The sequence below is a fragment of the Amblyraja radiata genome, chromosome 3, assembly GCF_010909765.2.
Source record: "Amblyraja radiata isolate CabotCenter1 chromosome 3, sAmbRad1.1.pri, whole genome shotgun sequence".
Taxonomy (NCBI): Eukaryota; Metazoa; Chordata; class Chondrichthyes; order Rajiformes; family Rajidae; genus Amblyraja; species Amblyraja radiata.
The window spans coordinates 112,019,700-112,040,711 of record NC_045958.1 but is presented as its reverse complement, the minus strand read 5'-3'; the positions used below and the strand labels follow the sequence as shown (position 1 = coordinate 112,040,711).

General features: G+C 44.9%; 1 protein-coding gene across 1 annotated transcript; it reads left to right on the top strand.

Annotated features, from left to right (window-relative positions):
* The first annotated feature begins 1,342 nt into the window (after positions 1–1,342).
* LOC116971432 (betaine--homocysteine S-methyltransferase 1-like) lies at positions 1,343–18,840 on the top strand. Its single transcript, XM_033018599.1, has 8 exons — positions 1,343–1,597; positions 2,361–2,493; positions 6,438–6,556; positions 7,735–7,926; positions 12,371–12,518; positions 15,085–15,267; positions 17,980–18,208; positions 18,585–18,840. The coding sequence occupies exons 1-8, from the start codon at positions 1,358–1,360 to the stop codon at positions 18,775–18,777; spliced, it is 1,437 nt and encodes a 478-aa protein (XP_032874490.1). The 5' UTR covers positions 1,343–1,357; the 3' UTR covers positions 18,778–18,840.
* Positions 18,841–21,012: the final 2,172 nt, after the last annotated feature.

Here is a 21,012-nt window from a genome sequence, read left to right as displayed (position 1 = left end):
CATTGGGAAATCAGGAGGACCCTGCCATCCGCCAATGGTAGGGCAGCGGGCTGTTTTGCCCACCAATGGGAAGGCAGAAGATTCCCGCCATACACCAATGAGATGGCTGGAGAATTGCACTGCCAACAAATGGAAGGAGTGCAGCCCACTAATGGGAGGGCAGGAGACTTCACCGCCAATGGAAGAGCAGGGGTTTGCACCACCTACCAATGGGAGGGCAGGAGGTCCATGCTGCCCACCAATGGGAAGGCAGGAAGTCCACGCCGCCCACCAATGGGAAGGTAAGGGGCTGCACCCCCACCAATGGGAGGGCAGGAGTTTGCACCGCCCACCAATCAGAGGGAAACGGTGCAGCCCACCAATGGGAGGGAAGGTGTTTGCAACATCCACCAATGACAGAGAACGAGACCCCTACGTCCACCAATGGGAGGTTCGGAGGATGCCACTGCCCACCAATGGGAGGGAAGGAGTGCAGTCCACAAATGGGAGTTTGTAACATCCACTAATGGGAGTGTAGGTGGTCCCCTCAGCCCACCAATGGGGAGTGGTCCCCCAGCCCACCATTCGGAGTGGTCCATCAGCCCACCAATGGGGAGTGGTCCCCTCAGTCCACCAATGGGAGTGTTGGTGGTCCCCTCAGCCCACCAATAGGTGTGATCCCCTCAGACGCCAATGGGAGTGGTTCCCCAGCCCACCAATGGGAGTGGTCCCCCAGCCCACCAATGGGAGTGGTCCCCCAGCCCACCAATGGGGGTGGCTCCCCAGCCCACCAATGGGGTGGTTCTTCAGCCCACCAATGGGAGTGGTCCCCCAGCCCACGAATGGGAGTGGTCCCCCAGCCCACCAATAGGAATGGTCCATCAGCCCACCAATGGGAGTGGTCCCCTCAGCCCACCAATGGGAGTGGTCCCCCAGCCCACCAATAGGAGTGGTTCCAGGCCCACCAATGGGAGTGTAGGTGGTCCCCCAGCCCACCAATGGGAGTGCTCCCCCAGCCCACCAATAGGAGTGGTCCCCCAGCCCACCAATAGGAGTGGTTCCCCAACCCACCAATGGGAGTGGTCCATCAGCCCACCAATTGCAGTGTAGGTAGTCCCCCAGCCCACCAATGGGAATGGTCCCCCAGCCCACCAATGGGAATGTAGGTGGTCCCCCAGCCCACCAATGGGAGTGGTCCCCCAGCCCACCAATGGGAATGTAGGTGGTCCCCCAGCCCACCAATGGGTGTGGTCCCCCAGCCCACCAATGGGAGTGTAGGTGGTCCCCCAGCCCACCAATGGGAGTGGTCCATCAGCCCACCAATGGGAGTGTAGGTGGTCCCCCAGCCCACCAATTGGAGTGGTCCTCCAACCCACCAATGGGAGTGGTCCATCAGCCCACCAATGGGCGGGCGGGAGTGTGCAACACCCACCGTCCACGCGGGGCGATGCTGGGTCACGGGCCGGTGGACGCTGGCTATAAGATGTGCGAGGTCGGCGGGTGTCTGCAGGTGCTCTGTCCAGGTGCAAGCGGAATTAAAAGCGCAGCGACAGCAGGAACAGCAGAAGCCGACGAGATGCAGTCAGCGAGGAAGGACAAAAAGAACGCGCCGCACAGAGTAACATTTTTTAACTCGTTTTTATTTTTCAAAGATCGCGTTGCTTTGCCAAAGTTGTCACCAAGTAATGATAGGTCTGTTGCATTTTTTGTTTTCTCTCTTGCAGGGAGAAATGCCGTCGCTTCTTTGATCGACGAGTCTCACCAACAGTCTGTCGTGTTGTCCGATTTTGACTCTCCAGCATGTCTGTGGCATGTCGCGACATCCCCGGGCCGGGGGTGGCACGAGGTGTCTGCTGGCTCTCTTGGTGCTTGCACCGACCTCCACCAGCCACGATGCCCATCGCCAAAGAGATGCCCCTTGGCACAGCTAACTGCAGCATAGCATCACCCCGCCTCGACGGTGCATGCTGCAAACAGATGATTGCTATAATCTTTTTTTCTTTGGACAGTTTTATTTTAAATTATTTCCCTGAGCAAACCCCTTCTGTTGCATTCTCCGCAATGCATTTCATATTGCTGAGGTGCGTAGACTTGCAAGCGTGTGTGCTACGTACTCCCGATCTTCCAAGGCTCATCCAGTTCCAAATTTAAGGAACACGCTCTGTCCACTTGTATCAATTTTCATAATTCGTTCACTATTTTCATAATTTGGCCGCCTAACGCGTCAATGCACGAAGAAACTTCAGTTCTGATGAGCCCAGCGCAGACTCTAGGTCTAGATTATATAGTCGCCACGTCTTTTTAAAAATATTTTTACTTTCTAGTATGTTACCTATGTACTTGGTGAATCTTTGTGGTTAAAGTGTGTTATGTTATTGTAGGGACTTCTGGAGCGTTTATCGTCCGGGGAGATCATTATTGGAGATGGGGGATTTGTTTTTGCACTTGAGAAGAGAGGATATGTCAAAGCTGGTCCTTGGACTCCAGAAGCAACAGTCGAACATCCAGAAGCAGGTAAGGCTGAACAAGCAAATTTTGCCCTCGGTACCAATATAAAAAGTTTAATACTATTTGTCACACATAGATGGCTACTTGCTGTCACATGGTAAGTTTAATATGTTTAAAGTTGGAATTCAATAATATTAGATAAAGCCACCGCAATAGGGTGATTTCACGAAAGGTCACTGGAGCGTAAATCCCCACCCACGTGACCGAAATTTTAACTGGGGGACAAGCGTCACTTCCAGTACATGTTAGTGAATGGGAAAACACGCATTTTCACACCCGTTAAAAACATCGAAAACGGCCAGTTTTTGAGCTGCAATTAACTGTGCCAGTCGGGGTGACCGTGAGGAACAGCTACCTACATTTACAGTCCAAAAAAAAGATAGAAACTAAGGTAAATACAAGAGCGAGCTGAAGGGGCCAAAAAGGCGGAAGTTGATAGCGGACATTTGCCGTGGAGATTTAAAGATCCAAAATATCGGGAATTATCGCGTTTGCTCGCTGCATTTCATCAAAAGTGGCATTATTGACTTTGTTATCTTTATTCATTTGTTAGATGAAAAGTATTAAAAGTTAGAAATCCGTCAGTAAAATTGCGAAATCGCCCATGGTTCTCGGGTGGGTTTTAACATGCAAAATGAAAACGCTTCTGAAGCTCCATTTACCATTTAAATAATCGTAAACTATCAATGCGTTTGGAAATCAATTTTACTCAGATGCAAGCTAAGGAATGGGATAATTGTCAGCTGTTAGACAAAATCAGGACAAAATTGCACGTGCATGGCGTTCTTGTGCACATTGTCTATCCTGCTCACAGTGGGTGCCCAATCAGGATTGTTGACATCATTCCATGCTGCAGGCTTGTCTGTTATTAGATGATAAATAAATAAATAAGTAGTTTGGGTGATTGTGCAGGCTTTAAACAAGAAACATTGAGAAATATATTCTGGCAAATAATAAAATCTCCTGATTTTGTCCAACAGCTGAGAATTATCCCATCACTTAGCTTGCATCTGAGTAAAATTGATTTCCAAACGCATTGATAGTTTACATTATTTAAATGATAAATGGAGCAGTTCATCGCGTGTAATCCATTTGGAGTAGCGTAGCAACAGTACGGGTCATGGGTCGTGACCCGACTGCCATGAAACCTCCCTATAAGAAGGGTCTCAACCTGAAACATCACCCATTCCTTCTCTCCAGAGATGCTGCCTGTCCCACAGAATTACTCTAGCTTTTTGTGTCGATCTTCTGTTTAAACCAGCATCTGCAGTTCCTTCCTACACATCAATTGTATTGTATTCAAATTTATTGTCATTGTCTCAGTTAGAGACAACAAAATGAATTTCCCTTACAGGCAGTATCATAAAAATAAAAATAAATAAATAATAATAAATAATAAAACATATTAAAAATAAAATAGAATTTAAAAAAAAAGCACAAACAGTGAAAGTCCACGACACAACATAACACAGTGGCACCAAGGTGAGGAAGGCACCATAGTCCAGCCAGCCTCCACTCCGTTCTTCCCAGATGTTCACTCGTGGTCGAGGCCTTCCTAGCACCCGCAGTCGCCGCCCTGGGTGGCCCGATGTTCAGGCCCTCACGCCGGGCTGGTGGAACGCCGACGCCGAACCCTGACGGTGAACATCCTCCTCAGCGGCCCGGACCTCCTGATCAGCCGCCTCCTGCAGCCGGAGTCCGCCGCTCCCGTGTCCGCAGGCCGAGCCGGGCAGAGTCGCAGGACCCCGCGCTGTCCCTCAGCGCCGCCCGCGTTGGGAGCTCCGCAAACCGCAGCTCCATGATGTCGGTGCCACAGGTCCAGCACTCCGGGCTCCAGACGGCGATCCCCGGTAAGGCATCGCCAGCCCCGCGATGTATCAGCGCTGTCCCGCGGCTGCTGGAGCTCTGGTCGATCCCGGCAGGAAAGGCCACGCCAATCCAGTAGGTAGGCCGCTGGGGGGGGGGGCGAGGACGCGACTCGAATAATAGTCGCGTCTTCACCAGGAAGCGGCTGAAGGACGGTATCCCCCGCACCGTACCCTCTTCCCCCACATAAAAACACAAAAAACCCACAAAAAAACACACTTTTACATAACTAAATAAACAAAAAAACAAAAAGATACCGGGCTGTAGGTGGAGGCTGCTGGCACCAGCGCCACCGGAAGTACAACATTTATTCAAGCTATCTATCATCAGTATAAAATGAATCTTCAATGGGTGATGTTTCAGGTACCAACCGACAATGTCACCTATCCATTTTCTCCAGACGTTGCCTGAACTGCTGAGTTGCTCCAATGCTTTCTGTCTATCTTTAAGATAATTATCTTGGTTAAGACCATTGTATACATTAACAGATTAACATACAATTAACAAAAATATTTTTTGTCCAAATTACCTGCTATTTAACATAGAAACATAGAAAATAGGTGCAGGAGTAGGCCATTCGGCCCTTCGAGCCTGCACCGCCATTCAATATGATCATGGCTGATCATCCAACTCAGTACCCTGTACCTGCCTTCTCTCCATTCCCCCTGATCCCTTTAGCCACAAGGGCCACATCTAACTCCCTCTTAAGTTTAGCCAATGAACTGGCCTCAACTACCTTCTGTGGCAGAGAATTCCAGAGATTCACCACTCTGTGTGAAAAATGTTTTTCTCATCTCGGTCCTAAAAGATTTCCCCCTTATCTTTAAACTGTGACCTCGTGTTCTGGACTTCCCCAACATCGGGAACAATCTTCCTGCATCTAGCCTGTCCAACCCCTTAAGAATTTTGTAAGTTTCTATAAGATCCCCCCCCCTCAATCTTCTAAATTCTAGCGAGTACAAGCCGAGTCTATCCAGTCTTTCTTCATATGAAAGTCGTGACATCCCAGGAATCAGTCTGGCGAACCTTCTCTGTACTCCCTCTATGGCAAGAATGTATTTCCTCAGATTAGGAGACCAAAACTGAACGCAATACTCCAGGTGCGGTCTCACCAAGACCCTGTACAACTGCAGTAGAACCTCCCTGCTCCTATACTCAAATCCTTTTGCTATGAATGCTAACATACCATTCGCTTTCTTCACTGCCTGCTGCACCTGCATGCCTACTTTCAATGACTGGTGTACCATGACACCCAGGTCTCGTTGCATCTCCCCTTTTCCTAATCGGCCACCATTCAGATAATGGTCTACTTTCCTGTTTTTGCCACCAAAGTGGATAACCTCACATTTATCCACATTATACTGCATCTGCCATGCATTTGCCCACTCACCCAGCCTATCCAAGTCACCTTGCAGCCTCCTAGCATCCTCCTCACAGCTAACACTGCCCCCCAGCTTTGTGTCATCCGCAAACTTGGAGATGTTGCATTCAATTCCCTTGTCCAAATCATTAATATATATTGTAAATAGCAGGGGTCCCAGCACTGAGCCTTGCGGTACGCCACTAGTCACTGCCTGCCATTCTGAAAAGGACCCGTTTACTCCTACTCTTTGCTTCCTGTCTGCCAGCCAGTTCTCTATCCACATCAATACTGAACCCCCAATACCGTGTGCTTTAAGTTTGTATACTAATCTCTTGTGGGACCTTGTCGAAAGCCTTCTGAAAGTCCAGATATAACACATCCACTGGTTCTCCCTTATCCACTCTACTAGTTACATCCTCGAAAAATTCTATAAGATTCGTCAGACATGATTTACATTTCATAAATCCATGTTGACTTTGTCCAATGATTTCTCCACTTTCCAAATGTGCTGCTATCCCATCTTTAATAACTGACTCTAGCATTTTCCCCACTACCGACGTTAGACTAACTGGTCTGTAATTCCCCGTATTCTCTCTCCCTCCCTTTTTAAAAAATGGGGTTACATTAGCTACCCTCCAATCCTCAGGAACTACTGACAAGTGTTTATGTTATTTATATGGTCCAAGATAATGTAATTCAATGTTTTGTTTTAATTATATAGTGAGGCAGCTGCATCGTGAATTCCTCCGAGCAGGTTCCACAGTCATGCAGACATTCACTTTTTATGCAAGTGATGACAAGTTGATGAACAGAGGGAATTATGTGGAACAAAAGATTTCAGTAAGTACCGTGTTTTTCAATGCTAGTTTACAAATTTCTGGCTAGCTCAATAGCTATGTAGATGGTTCATAACTAAATAGTACGATTGTAGATAATTCTGGATATTTTTTAAACTTTTTCTTCTTGCAAGAACTTAAAAGAAATGCCTTGGAGTTTTGGAGATGTAATCAAAGATAAGGAATACCAGAATCAAGAGATTGTGTTGGGAAGGGTGACTAAAATCTTGAAAGTGATAGAATTGAAGTCTGAAACGGGGTCCCGACCCGACTCGTCACCTATCCATGTTACTCCAGCATTTTGTGTCTTTCTTTGGTAAACCAGCATCTGCAAACTGCAAATGTATCTAGAAACATAGAAAATAGGTGCAGGAGTAGGCCCTTTGAGCCAGCACTGCCATTCAATATGATCATGGCTGATCATCCAAAATCAGTACCCTGTTCCTGCTTTCTCCCCATATCTCTTGATTCTGTTAGCCCTAAGAGCTAAATCTAACTCTCTTGAATGAATTGGAGAAAAAAGGTAGGTAAGTATAAGGCACAGATGCCTGAGAGAAATATGACCAAGTACAGTCACAAAGTATGGAGGGAAGATGTACTTGATACAGCCTTAAAAAATAGATAAGGAAGCCTGACTTTGAGCAATGTGTTCTGTGTGAAAGTTACTAGTTGAGTATTCATTGTCGTTTGTCTGTTAGTTATGTTCAATTTTTTCGTCTTTTAATTGTATAATGTAGTTTATTGTATTGTTAGTTATGTTCAGTTTTTACTTGCGGTCTGCAGATACTTTAATGCTTTGCTCTGCCGCCTTATAACCATTGTGCTTGAGTAAAAAGTTTTCAACGCTGTAACTGGACTCGACGAATCGTTGAGAATTCAGTGACCCTAAGGAAAGTCAGGCAATGTACAGGAGGGGCAAAGTCAGGATCAAAGGGTTAGATAGTTTGTAGGTCTCGGAGGTGAAGAGATACAAGCAGACAATGTGGCAGTACGAGGGAAATGTTCACTAAACTATGACATGATTTTCTGTGCACAAGGCTGGATGGACTTGAGTTAAGTTGGTCCTTGTGCTAGCTTGCTTCCGTCAGCACATCTGTAATTCCTTGTTGTCTTCCTAAACTAATGGTAAATTATACTTGGCTTTTTTTTTTTAAACTGCTTGATTTTCTCTTCCTCTCTCAGGGCAGCAAGGTGAATGAAGCTGCGTGTGACATTGCTAGGGAAGTGGCCAATGAAGGCGATGCCCTAGTTGCTGGTGGAGTCAGCCAAACACCTTCCTACCTGAGCAACAAAAGTGAGACTTTAGTTAAGGCCATCTTCAGAAAGCAGCTGGATGTTTTTGTCAAGAAGAATGTCGACTTCCTTATTGCCGAGGTATGTGATCTTTGCACTTAATTAGATCTCTTAAGTGTTTATTTTCTTTATTTAAAAAAAATGCCGATATGTCGGTTGTGTACACTGCAATGATGCAGAATATTTGGACTACTTTTGTTACTGTCTTTATTTTGTTAGACACTGCCTAGCAGCCTAATTACTTGTCCGTGTGAGTCATGCCTGGTTGAATAATTGCGGGTTTCTGCAATTATTCTTGACTGCTTATTGCTGTTACTCATTAAACTCTTGCATTTCCCGTACAAGCAAGTCGAAGTGTCTTACAATAGCAACTAAAGCTCTTATTCCCTTGCATGGTAAGTGCGCATCAATTTTCGAAGTTATTCTTGCCTTCAGCCAGATAGTTCCAGTTACTTGGTTATGGTATTTTTTTTTATAAACACAACGGTTAATGTTTTCCTCTTAATTCAAAGTGCCATTTTTGCGGTTTACTTGTGGTCCACTAATCAATCGTGGCTTAGAATGTGGCTTCATTTCATAGTTTGACTTTTTCTTTTTAATAGCTGCCAGCCATCACACACAACGCTTCTTAAAAGAAGTTAACAACCTACTTAACCAGTCTATAAATATTAAAGTTTCAGCTGTGAAGTGCACAATATGTGTGTAAAATGGCTTAACGAAGATTGAGACAAGCACAATTTAGTGACCAAGCCCTGGGGTACTGGTAACCTCTGGAATGAAGCACTAATCAGATTGTTGGTGAGGGATGATCATCCCAAATATTCTAAGAATGTGACAATTTCCTACTGAAGAAGAGCTCTATCAACTGTTTGAGGACCCAACAGGAGGTCCAGAAGAATTAAAAAGGAGTGCAAAGGTAAGGTGAAAAAAATATTGCTGTAAAGTAGCATAGGCCAAACATATTTGTACATGAAGAAGAAAAATAATTATTATAATAAATACTTGCATTACCACAAAAAGATGTCATTTATGAAGCAGTGATTTTTTTTGTTTGGGTCAAATTACGCTGGTTGTGTAAGAAAGAAACTAAAGGATAATTTTAATTGCCCGCGTTACCATCTTGTGCTTCCTGTTTGAAGGCAAAACCCCTACTTGTAGAAGGGCATAGCACGGGCCAATAATGATCAGAAAACACTCGCTCCACACAAGCAAGGTAATAGCAGATTTATTCAGGAAGGTGAGTGTGCAGTGTTGGGGTATGGAGGGGTATCTACCAGATCAACATGGTCATGATCTAGATGTTGCATCAAGGCTGTGTAGATACAGAGGAGCTGTTAATGCACTTATTTATATGCCTGCAGGCCAATTCCTTTGCAACAAACAAAATGTCATTGCCCTCTGTGCAACACATGACAAATCGATTACACTATTTCATGATTAGAGATATTGTCTCATTTGGATGCAAACAAGTCCAGGTCCTCTGGATTATTCCATTTATGCTCGGGTTCATAGTGCTTTCCTGTAGAAACAGCACTAACCAGAACAGATGTGCTATTGTACTGACTGTTCTATTCTCAAGAAGAACTCAATAGTTCAGTAACACAATGAAGACCATTACTTGGCCCAAGAGCCAGCCATCGCCCATTTGATCAGACTGATGCTGAGGAAGATGTGCAGAGTGGCCTGTGAATCGGTTAGCAAGCCACTGGGTGCATGAAAGGAGGCCCCACGTGCTCATTAATATCTGTAGCCTAAATGCTGAAGAGCTTCTTGCCTTGACGCACAGCACCAGAAGATAAATGTTAACCAGAAGCACAAATCGTGGGAACAGCAGGAGCTCCTTGTGGAAATCCCCATTAGTGTTATGGGGTTGAGTTCTCGTATTTACACATGAAGAACGGTTGCATGAAAGGGATTCAGAGGACCAGATGTACCAAATAGACATCGTGTAAAGTTCTGTCAATTCTCCACCCAAAATGAGGAAATGTTTCATTTTCCCTGTTGGTCTACAGAAATTCCTGTGAGACCGAGGAAATTTACCACCTCGCTTGGGCTCTCCAAGAATTAAGAAAGCACTGGGCATCCATGGAATTCTAGAAGGCCCAATACATTTAGAGTCAATTGATCCTGAAGAGGATTGTTTGCCTTTTACTGTAAAACCGTATAAACTCCATTTTGGACTTTTCACTTGAGGACTAGGAGGACGGAAGTTCCCTTGCTCAGCTACCAAGTTCAAACATGGAATCAAATAGCTTTTGCTCTTTCCCTTCACTCCACCCTGCCCCTGCAATTTGAGTCCTGTGGTTGATGCATTTGATTTGGTGAACTTAATGCACACTCTACCATATTTTCGCTAATGGTGTGGCTCTATTTTGAATTCTGATTTGCATTGTATGCTAACAAAAATTGGCCAATATCATGCAGCTGCACTCCAGGAAACGAAATTCAAGGCGTAAAGTAGGAATGATCAGTTGGCACACCATTAATTAATATGGAACTAACAGTGACTGAATAGGAAAGGGCAGCAGTGACATTAATGTAGGCAGTGGTTTGTCTACATTCAATGCACTGGTCAGTATGAACCCATCTGTTATCCATAGATACTGTTCAATTACACTTGTTTGCAACCTCACACTGCAAGCACTAGACCTTTGAATTAAATGTATTTGTTTTTATCATCTTATAATCGTCTGTGTTCATTGTGCAAGAAAAGGAAATATATTTTCTCCGTGAGTGGCTCCGGGTGTTTGGTGTGTCCTGTTTGGTATGTATTGATAAATCAGACTTTCATTGTTCAATTGGTGGTTATTGAAAGTTGCTCGTAGATTTGTCAGACAGATTGCATCATCCTTTATCATGCCCAGAAGGATTTGCGCTCCATTCGAGTTGTAGGATGTCCCACACCATAGCTACCTTCCATTTTCTGCCTGTCACACCAACATTACCAAAGCAGGTTGCCATAATATTTGAAAGGGCACCACTTTCAGTAACACTGTAAATTTTTCTTTTTGGTGAACCTTCTTATTTAATCCAGTTAATTAGTTGCTATTAATGTGACTGCATTTTGATAGAAACTAGAATTAAACTTCAGTAGGTAGTTTTTTACTAGTGCAAATATTCAAAGGAGATTTTAATTTGGAGATGCAGCTTAGTTTAGAGAAACTGGCCTTTCGGCCCACTGATTCTGTGCCGACCAGCGATCACCCCATACTACTACGATCGCACTATCATACACAAGGGACAATTTACCATCTTTACCAGCGCCAATTAACCTACAAACCTGCACGCCTTTGGAGTATGGGAGGAAACCAGTGCACCCTGGGAATGCTCACAGGAAGAATGTACAGACAGCACCCGTAGTCAGGATAGAACCTGGACCTCTGGCGCTGTAAGGCAGCAACTCTACCGCTGCGCCACCATACCATCCTTAGATCTACAGGCAAAACCTATGTTTCCAGTGTACAACAATTTCAGTGATCTTATTCACAAAGGTGGTGTGGAATAGCAGACTAATACAAATTATGATAATCTCACAAAAAGGTCATAAAGAACCAAGATTGCATGTCTGACTATATTACAAATCTTCAGTAGAAATGTGGAGTAACTAAAGATTTTTTTTTTAGCAAAATAACATTTCAAATTAAAAAGTAGGCAGATGTCACAATGTAGTACGCAAACAGACAATGTGTGTCCTTCTGCCTCCTCCCTTCCTGCTATCCAGTAACTGACTACTCCTTCCAGTGAAGCAGCAATATATCTGTGCTTCTTTTACCTTGCAGTACTGGAGTCTGCTCACAATGTGGTCTCCTGTACATTGGGGAAACTAAAGTAAGACTGAGTGACAGCTTGCAGTACATCTGCATTCGGACTGCTGGGTGTAAATTCTGCCTGCTATCACACCTCAAATTTTAGTTCTTCCGGTTAGCACGCAACCAAAGCTTATTCGCTGTACCTCAGCACACGTGACCATACACTAAACTCGACTCAACTCAACTTTAAACTCTGTCACCCGAGCTCCATTGGGAGTGTCCAGTACACAAGCGGAATGCTTTTGAGATGTGGGAGGAAATGGGGGCACACAAGTGAATCACAGGGAGAATTTGCAAACTCCACACACAAAGGGCCAGTGTAGTATCAAACTCTATTACCAGGAGCTGTGCCCCGACTTTCACTTCAGCTTTAGGTTTATTTCATTTTTATTTTTTTGGGCCAGTTGATGAAACGGTTCCCTCTTTACAGCACTATGAATCCAATATCCACTGTGAATATTTATTTGTCCAAACACAAGTCTGTCTACATTTTTTTTGCCTGAGAGATGGAAATATTTAAAATCATACAGATGCACAATGCAATGACTTCTGACTAACGCTTTGTTTACATCAGCTGGGTGGAAAATACAAGGCCATGGTTTTTGTTGGAAAACCCTTTTGTGGAACAATTTTACTGCTGGAAGCTTGTTCCTGGTAAACAGAATTGTATATTGGTCCCTGTACTTAAATATTGTTGCTCTCTCTATCTCTTGCAGTACTTTGAACATGTAGAGGAGGCGGAATGGGCAGTTCATGTTATGAAGGAGTCTGGCAAAGCTGTCGCTGCCACAATGTGCATTGGCCCAGAAGGTGATATGACCGGGGTATCAGCTGGGGACTGTGCTGTCCGACTTGTAAAAGCAGGTGAGGCAGTACCTCCAACTTTTCATTTTTGGTCTTTAGCAAACCATCTGTCTCTCAAACCTCCCTTGCCCATATCTGCCTATCACTCGAAGATAGACACGAAATACTGGAGTAACTCAGCGGGACCAGCAGCATCTCTGGAGCGAAGGAATGGGTGATGTTTCGGGTTGAGGCCCTTTTTCAGACCCGCCTATCGCTCGCCAGGCTTAGCCCTGCCTCTCTATTTCCAGCTTTCTCTATCAATCGGGCATGGTGGCACATCGGTAGAGTTGCAACCTTGCAGTCTGAAGAAAGGTCCCACCCTAAAACGTCACCCATTCCTTTTTCTCCAGAGATGCTGAGTTACTCCAGCTTTTCTGTCTATCTCCTGCATTGAACTGCAAGTAGTGCAGCTAATATTCAATGCCAGTATGTATAAATCTACAGGATGGATCTTCGGTGTGTTAGATCATTGAATTCTCAATGATTCTCTTGAGTTTAGTGGTAGCGTTTTAAAACTATTTCAGGCACAGAGCTTGAATACTGGGGCGGCATTGTGGCTCAGCAGTAAGCTACCTTACAGTGCCAGAGATCCGGGTTCGATCCTGACTACGGGTGCTGCCTGTACGAAAATTGTACGTTCTCCCCATAAGCATGTGGGATTTCACCCACAATCCAAAGATGTGTAGGTTAATCGGATTGAATAAATTTTATTAGCCAAGTATGTATACATACAAGGAATCTGCCTTGGTGTGTCATTGTCCCCAGTGTGTAGAATAGAACTAGCGTAATGGTGGTGGACAGTGTGGACTCGGTGGGCCAAAGGGTCTGTAACTCTAAATAAACTAAAATACTATTGGTGTGTAGCATGGTACAGAAAAATAAAGAAATTATTGATGCAAATACTAGTTACATTTTCTCGAGGATCAGATGGTATCTCCCATGTCTTTCTACTGATTGGGGGCACTAATCAAAATCATGTCTATTTTTGATTGGTTTAGTTCCAACCAGCAGGGTGTTTGTTACAAGAATGGCACTCTCCCGTTTGTGGCAATGGCATTCTTTGTTCATTAACCAAAGTTTCACTTGCACCTCCAACCTCATCTACTGTATCCGGTATTGTCAGTGTGGACTCCTGTATATCGGCGAGACCAAGCGCAGGCTGGGCGACTGCTTCGTTGAACACCTCCGCTCCGTCCGCATTGGCCTAAGCGATCTCCCCGTCGCCAAACACTAACACCCCCTCCCATTCCCACACTGACCTTTCTATCCTGGGACACCTCCACTGTCAGAGTGAGACCCAGCGCCAATTTGGGGAGCAGCACCTCATATTTCGCTTGGCAGCTTGCAACCCAGCGGTATGAATATTGGCTTCCTTAACTTCAAGTAACCCCTGCATTCCCTCTCTCTCTGTCCCTCCCTCACCCTAGTCCTCTTGCTAATTCCACTGTTTGTATTCATTTGTTAGCACCTCATCCCTACACACATCAGTGCCAATTTATATATTTATGGAAGCTAATTAACCTACAAACCTGTATGTCTTTGGTGTGTGGGAGAAATTCAAAGTACCAGGACAGAACCCACGTGCCCCTCTACTGCCCCTTTGAACCCCGGTCTTTCATGTGACATGTGGGGATACTAGCAAGGATGTTACCTAATTAATAGGTCATTCTGTTTGCTTTGTGTTTCTTTAACTGCACTGCTTGTACACTTCCCAGTTTTCTGCTCACTCGGTATTGTAATTAGAGAAAGACACAAAACGCTGGAGAACCAGCAGGTTAGACAGCATCTTTGGAGAACGTGGATAAATGATATTTCGGGTCGGAAGAGAGAATATTTGGCTTTTTGCTTGCTGATGGGAGAGTTCAACAACTTGCTGAAATGTGTACAGGCAAAATGAAATCAGAGCCTTACGAGCTGCAAAACTTTTAAGCGTGTCCAACTCTCCGATACTGCGTGTATCCAGACTTTATTGGATTTTTCCATTCAACCTGGGCAGTTAGCATGGTGATTGTGGAACGTAGGAAGTTGAATTGTACCAAATACAATTCTTCATCAGTTATGCCCCTGTCCCACTTAGGAAACCTGAACAGAAACTTCTGGAGACTTTGCGCCCCACCCAAGGTTTCCGTTCGATTCTCGGAGGTTTTTGTCAGTCTCCCTACCTGCTTCCACTACCTGCAACCTCTGGGAACCGCACAGAAACCTTGGGTGGGGCGCAAAGTCTCCAGAGGTTTCCGTTCAGGTTTCCTAAGTGGGACAGGGGCATTAGGGTGCCGGGGGTTATGGGGAGAAGGCAAGAGAATGGGGTTAAGAGAGAGAGATAGATTAGCCATGATTGAATGGCAGAGTAGACATGATGGGCCGAATGACCTAATTCTGCTCCTATAACTTGTGAAGAAATAGTTCCAAGGTGTAACAAAATTATAATCAAACAATTGGCACAAATTATCCATCTTGCTGTATTGTAAAAAATGGAACTTCCTTCTTTTGACAGTTCTTTTTAGCCAATGTAAGAATTATGAAATTTAGCTATTGACAATTTTTTTTTACCCCCCTGCTAAATGACCCAATTCTGATTTTCTAGGTGCTGACATTGTTGGAGTGAACTGCCATTTTGACCCAGCCACTTGCCTTAAAACAATGAAACTGATGAAGGAAGGATTGGAAGCGGCAAAACTAAAGGCACACTTGATGGTGCAGCCTCTTGCCTTTCATACACCTGACTGCAGCAAGCAGGGATTCATTGATCTACCAGAGTTTCCATTTGGTAAAGTTTACCTTTCATTCTTTAATGCCTTCTGCTGAAATTGAATAAGCTTAGGCAGTTTGTTGTTACGGGTCACATTCTTGATTAGTGCGGGTGACGAGGGTTATGGGGAGAAGGCAGGAGAATGGGGTTAGGAGGGAGATATAGATCAGCCACAATTGAATGGCGGGGTAGACTCGATGGGCCAAACGGTCTAACTCTGCTCCTATGACATTTTACCTTATGTCACAGTGAAATTCGTTGTTTTATATACCATACACAAAGTGTGCAAAGAGTCGCCACATATCGGGTGCAGACAAAGTTACAAAGTGATCAATATAGTCCACAATGGTCCTTCTTTGTTCTCTGCGACCCCCTCCCCCCCCCCCCCCCCCCCTCCGGGCACGCCAAGTCTCAAATTAGAATCAGGCCCTTGCTACTTCTCCTCTTCTCTAACTTAATAGCGTATTACTATTACCTGATAATAATCTGGAGCAGAGTGAAACAGGAATTTTTTTTTTTTTAAGGATCTATGATAGCAAATATAGAATGTTTTATCAGTGGCAGAATAGGAATAAAGGCCTAGACTATTTTCTAAATGGGGAGAGAATCCAGAAATCGGAGGTACAAAGTGACTTGGGAGTGCTGGTGCAGGATTCCCAAAAAGTTAATCTGCAAGTCGAATCCGTAGTAAAGAAAGCAAACTCAATGCTAGCGTTTATTTCAAGAGGGCTGGAATACAAAAACAGGGATGCAATGCTGAGATCTATAAGGTGCTGGTAAGGCCACATTTGGCATATTGTAAACAATTTATGGCACCATATCTGAGGAAGGATGAGCTGGCTGTGGAGAGGGTGCAAAGGAGGTTTGCAAGAATGATCCCAGGAATGAGTGGGTTGACATGATGTGCATTTGACAGCACTGGGCCTGTACTCACTGCAGTTTAGAAGAATGAGAGGGGAACCTCATTGAACCATACCGAATAGTGAAAGGCTTTGATGTGTATGTGTAGCAGGTGTTTCCACTAGTGGGAGAGTCTAGGACTAGAGGACTTTTCAGAATGGCAGGCAGTGACAGAGCCTTATCACATTCGGGTACCATTGCAAGGCTCGGTGCTGGGACCCCAGCTATTTACAATATATATTAATGATTTGGACGAGGGAATTGAATGCAACATCTCCAAGTTTGCGGATGACACGAAGCTGGGGGGCAGTGTTATCTGTGAGGAGGATGCTAGGAGATTTCAAAGTGACTTGGATAGGCTGGGTGAGTGGGCAAATGCATGGCAGATGCAGTCTAATGTGGATAAATGTGAGGTTATCCACTTTGGTGGCAAAAACAGGAAAGTAGATTATTATCTGAATGGTGGCCGATTAGGAAAAGGGGAGATGCAACGAGACCTGGGTGTCATGGTACACCAGTCATTGAAAGTAGGCATGCAGGTGCAGCAGGCAGTGAAGAAAGCGAATGGTATGTTAGCATTCATAGCAAAAGGATTTGAGTATAGGAGCAGGGAGGTTCTACTGCAGTTGTACAGGGTCTTGGTGAGAACACCTGGCATATTGCGTACAGTTTTGGTCTCCTAATCTGATGAAAGACATTCTTGCCATAGAGGGAGTACAGAGAAGGTTCACCAGACTGATTCCTGGGATGTCAGGACTTTCATATGAAGAAAGACTGGATAGACTCGGCTTGTACTCGCTAGAATTTAGAAGATTGAGAGGGACTATTATAGAACCTTACAAAATTCTTAAGGGGTTGGACAGGCTAGATGCAGGAAGATTGTTCCCGATGTTGGGGAAGTCCAGAACAAGGGGGCACAGTTTAACGATAAGGGGGAAATCTTTTAGGACCGAGATGAGAAAAACATTTTTCACACAGAGTGTGGTGAATCTCTGGAATTCTCTGCCACAGAAGGTAATTGAGGACAGTTCATTGGCTATATTTAAGAGGGAGTTGGATGTGGCCCTTGTGGCTAAAGGGATCAGGGGGTATGGAGAGAAGGCAGGTACAGGATACTGAGTTGGATGATCAGCCATGATCATATTGAATGGCGGTGCTGGCTCGAAGGGCCGAATGGCCTACTCCTGCACCTATTTTCTATGTTTCTAGAGGTCATAGCCGCAGAATTAAAAGACGTTCCTTCAGGAAGGAGATGAGGACAAATTTCTTTAGTCAGAGGGTGGTGAATCTGAGGAATTCTTTGCCACGGAAGGCTGTGGAAGCCGTCCATGGATATTTTTAAGGCAGAGATAGATAGATTCTTGATTAGTAAAGGTGTCGAGGTTATGGGGAGAAGGCAGGAGAATGGGGTAAGGAGGGAGAGATAGATCAGCCATAATTGAATGGCAGAGTAGACTTGAGCCGAATGGCCTAATTCTGCTCCTATCACTAATGCCTTGTAACCTTATGGCAAAACAAATGATATTGTCAATGGCTGTGAACTTGCTGGGGGTTTTAATAATTTAAGTTGGTCTTGAAATAACTTATCAGAAAGTGCGAATGTTGAGTGGCCTAATTCTGTGCCTATAACTTGTTAATCCCGTTAAAGTCTGTTACTCCTGCTGGGCCTAAATGCTCATGCAGTTATTAACCAAGCCTGAATTTGCTCAGTATCTATAATTGGATAAGATCAGATATTTTTAGTCCATCATCAATGTGCAGCTTAGTGATTTCATTGGTTTTGGAAAAATGTGCCTTGCTCATTTTTTAATTTGTTTTCAATTCTTAAAGCTTTGGAACCACGAATTGCCACCAGATGGGACATGCATAAATATGCAAGGAATGCGTATGATCTGGGCATCAGATACATTGGTGGCTGCTGTGGCTTTGAGCCTTATCACATTCGGGCCATTGCAGAAGAATTGGCAACTGAGAGGGGCTTCCTTCCAGCAGGTTCAGAGAAACATGATGCCTGGGGCACTTGTCTTGCCATGCACACAAAGCCATGGGTGCGAGCAAGGTATGTGATGAGTGTGTGTTCTTTCTTTTCATTTAATTTTGTGCACTTATTCGAAGTCAGAATTACCTGCACAGGTAATGTTTTTTGGAGAGACAGAGCAAACCTTGTCTGTCGGTACACTGACTGGATAACACGCAACAAAAAAGCCTTTCACTGTACCTCTGTACACGTGACAATAAACTGAACCAAAACCCTATATTATTAACCATAAAATATCGTCCTTGCTGCAACCAAATACAATCCATAGAATTTCATAATTGAGTTCCTATTCTGATCTTATCTCCACTTCTGAAAATGTTTTAAAACAGCAGCTTGCAAGGAAATTGTGTGCCTGGTACCTCATCATATTAAGCATTTTCCTTGAATTGTTTTGCAGAGCTCAGCGGGCATATTGGGAGAATATGTTGCCTGCCACTGGCCTACCATATTCACCTTCCTTCTCAAAACCAGACAGCTGGGGTGTGACCAAAGGAGATGAAGTGCTCATTCAACAAGTAGAAGTGACATCTAATGATCAACTGAAAGAGATGTTTGAGAAGCAGAAGAAATTTGCTGGAATCGTAGCATAATTTTTACTCTGTACAAACCAAAAGACCAAATAAGCAAATAAAAGCTTGACCCGGTGAATGTCATTTTGTATTTTAATGAGCTTGCCTGAATAGATAGTGAATCATTTTTGTTAACATTCTGCCTCCAGTGTAAAATGCTGGTGGAGTAGCAATGGAGGTCTGGGAAATGCTACTATCTCTAATCTGATTTTACATAATCACATAACAAGGTCTTCATAGCCTTGCTCCAATGTAATGATGGGGACAGACTGAATTACAAGAGCTGGAGCACTCAACATTTTTGGTGTGATTTCTGGGAGGACAAGGTAGGTATGACGTTGCCATGGGAGTTAATCCAAGAGTATGAGAGAGAGCAACTATTTGCTATTTACAATTTACATTCATGATTTAGATGAAGGGATTAAAAGTAACATTAGCAAATTTGCAGATGACAATGCTGGGTGGCAGTGTGAATTGTGAGGAAGATGCTATGAGAATACAGGGTGACCTGAACAGGTTGGGTGAGTGGGCAGATGCATAGCAGATACAGTTTAATGTGGATAAATGTGAGGTTATCCACATTGGTGGCAAAAACAGGAAGGCAGATTATTATCTGAATGGTGTCAAGTTGGAAAAGGGAAGTACAACGAGATCTGTGGGTCCTTGTTCATCAGTCACTGAAAGTAAGCATGCAGGTACAGCAGGCAGTGAAGAAAGCTATGGCCTTCATAACAAGAGTTGAGTATGGGAGCAAAGAGGTCCTTCTGCAGTTGTACAGGGCCCTATTGGAGTATTGTGTGCAGTTTTGATCTCCAAATTTGAGGAAGGACATTCTTGTTATTGAGGGCGTGCAGCATAGGTTCACGAGGTTAATTCCTGGGAAGACGGGACTGTCATATGTTGATGGAATGGAGCGGCTGAGCTTGTATCCTCTGGAATTTAGAAGGGTGAGGGGATCTTATTGAAACATAAGATTATTAAGGGATTTGACACGCTAGAGGCAGGAAACATGTTCCCGATGTTGGAGTACAGAACCAGGGGCCAAAGTTTAAGAATAAGGGGTAGGCCATTTAGAACGGAGATGAGGAAAAACCTTTTCAACCAGAGAATTATGAATCTGGAATTCTCTGCCTCGGAAGGCAGTGGAGGCCAATTCTCTGGATGCTTTGAAGAGGGAGTTTGATAGAGCTCTTAAAGATAGTGGAGTCAAGGGATATGGTGAGAAGGCAGGAACGGAGTACTGATTGTGGATGATCACATTGAATGGCGGTGCTGGCTCGAATGGCCTACTCCTGCACCCAAGAGCGGAACTCACTATCAAAACATGGAGGGGACGGGGGACACATTTTTTTGGCAGCCGCATGCGCACACACACGCGCGCGAGGCTTCGGTGGCTCAATCCAGCGCTAAATGCAGCTCAACTCTGCCTGTCTCACCGGGTTAACCAACAGCCCTGTCTGGACTGACTGGACACCAGCGCTGCTTCTCCGCGCTGGCCATATTTCCCGCAAGCCCAGGCAGGTTAACCTGGCGGGATAGGCAGACTTGAGCTGGGTTTAGTGCTGTTTCTCTACGCTGGCAGTGGGCCTGGAGGCACAGCTTGCGTCTGTCTGCTCTGGCCACCCGTGTGGGGGAGGGCACTCGGGACAGCGCCGGAGACCCGGCCGGGATCGATCCTGCCTGCGGATGAGGTGCAGGTCTGTGCCACGTCTCCCTCCAATCGCCGCACTCTATCCTCAGTCCCACCCCCACACTCCTCCCTCCTCCAATCATCGCGCCCTCGATCATCAGTCCCACCCCCACTGTCTCGCGGAAAGCGGAGATTTTAAAATACGGATCACGAAAACTTGGGGATGTCTCCCACCTCTCAAAACTTGGGGGGGACGTGTCCCCTCTGCGCCCCCCCCCCCCCCCCGGGTTTTCCGCCCCTGCCTGCACCTATTGTCTATAATGAGGAAGGCTGTCGAATGATATAGCGGAGATATAGATTAGTCACAGGATTGGGCAGAAAAATGGCAGATGGAATTGAATCTGAGCAAATGAGAAGTGTTATGTTTTGGGAGGTTGAATATAAGGGAAATGTAGGCAGTTAAATATAGGACCCTTAACACCATTGATGTACAGAGGGACCTTGGGGCCAAGTCTTTAGTTCCTTGCGAGTGGCGACACGAGTGGTAAAGTGGGCTTACGGTGCGCTTGCCTTCATTGGTTCGGGCACTAGGTATAAGGGTCAGGAAATCATGTTGAAGTTCTATA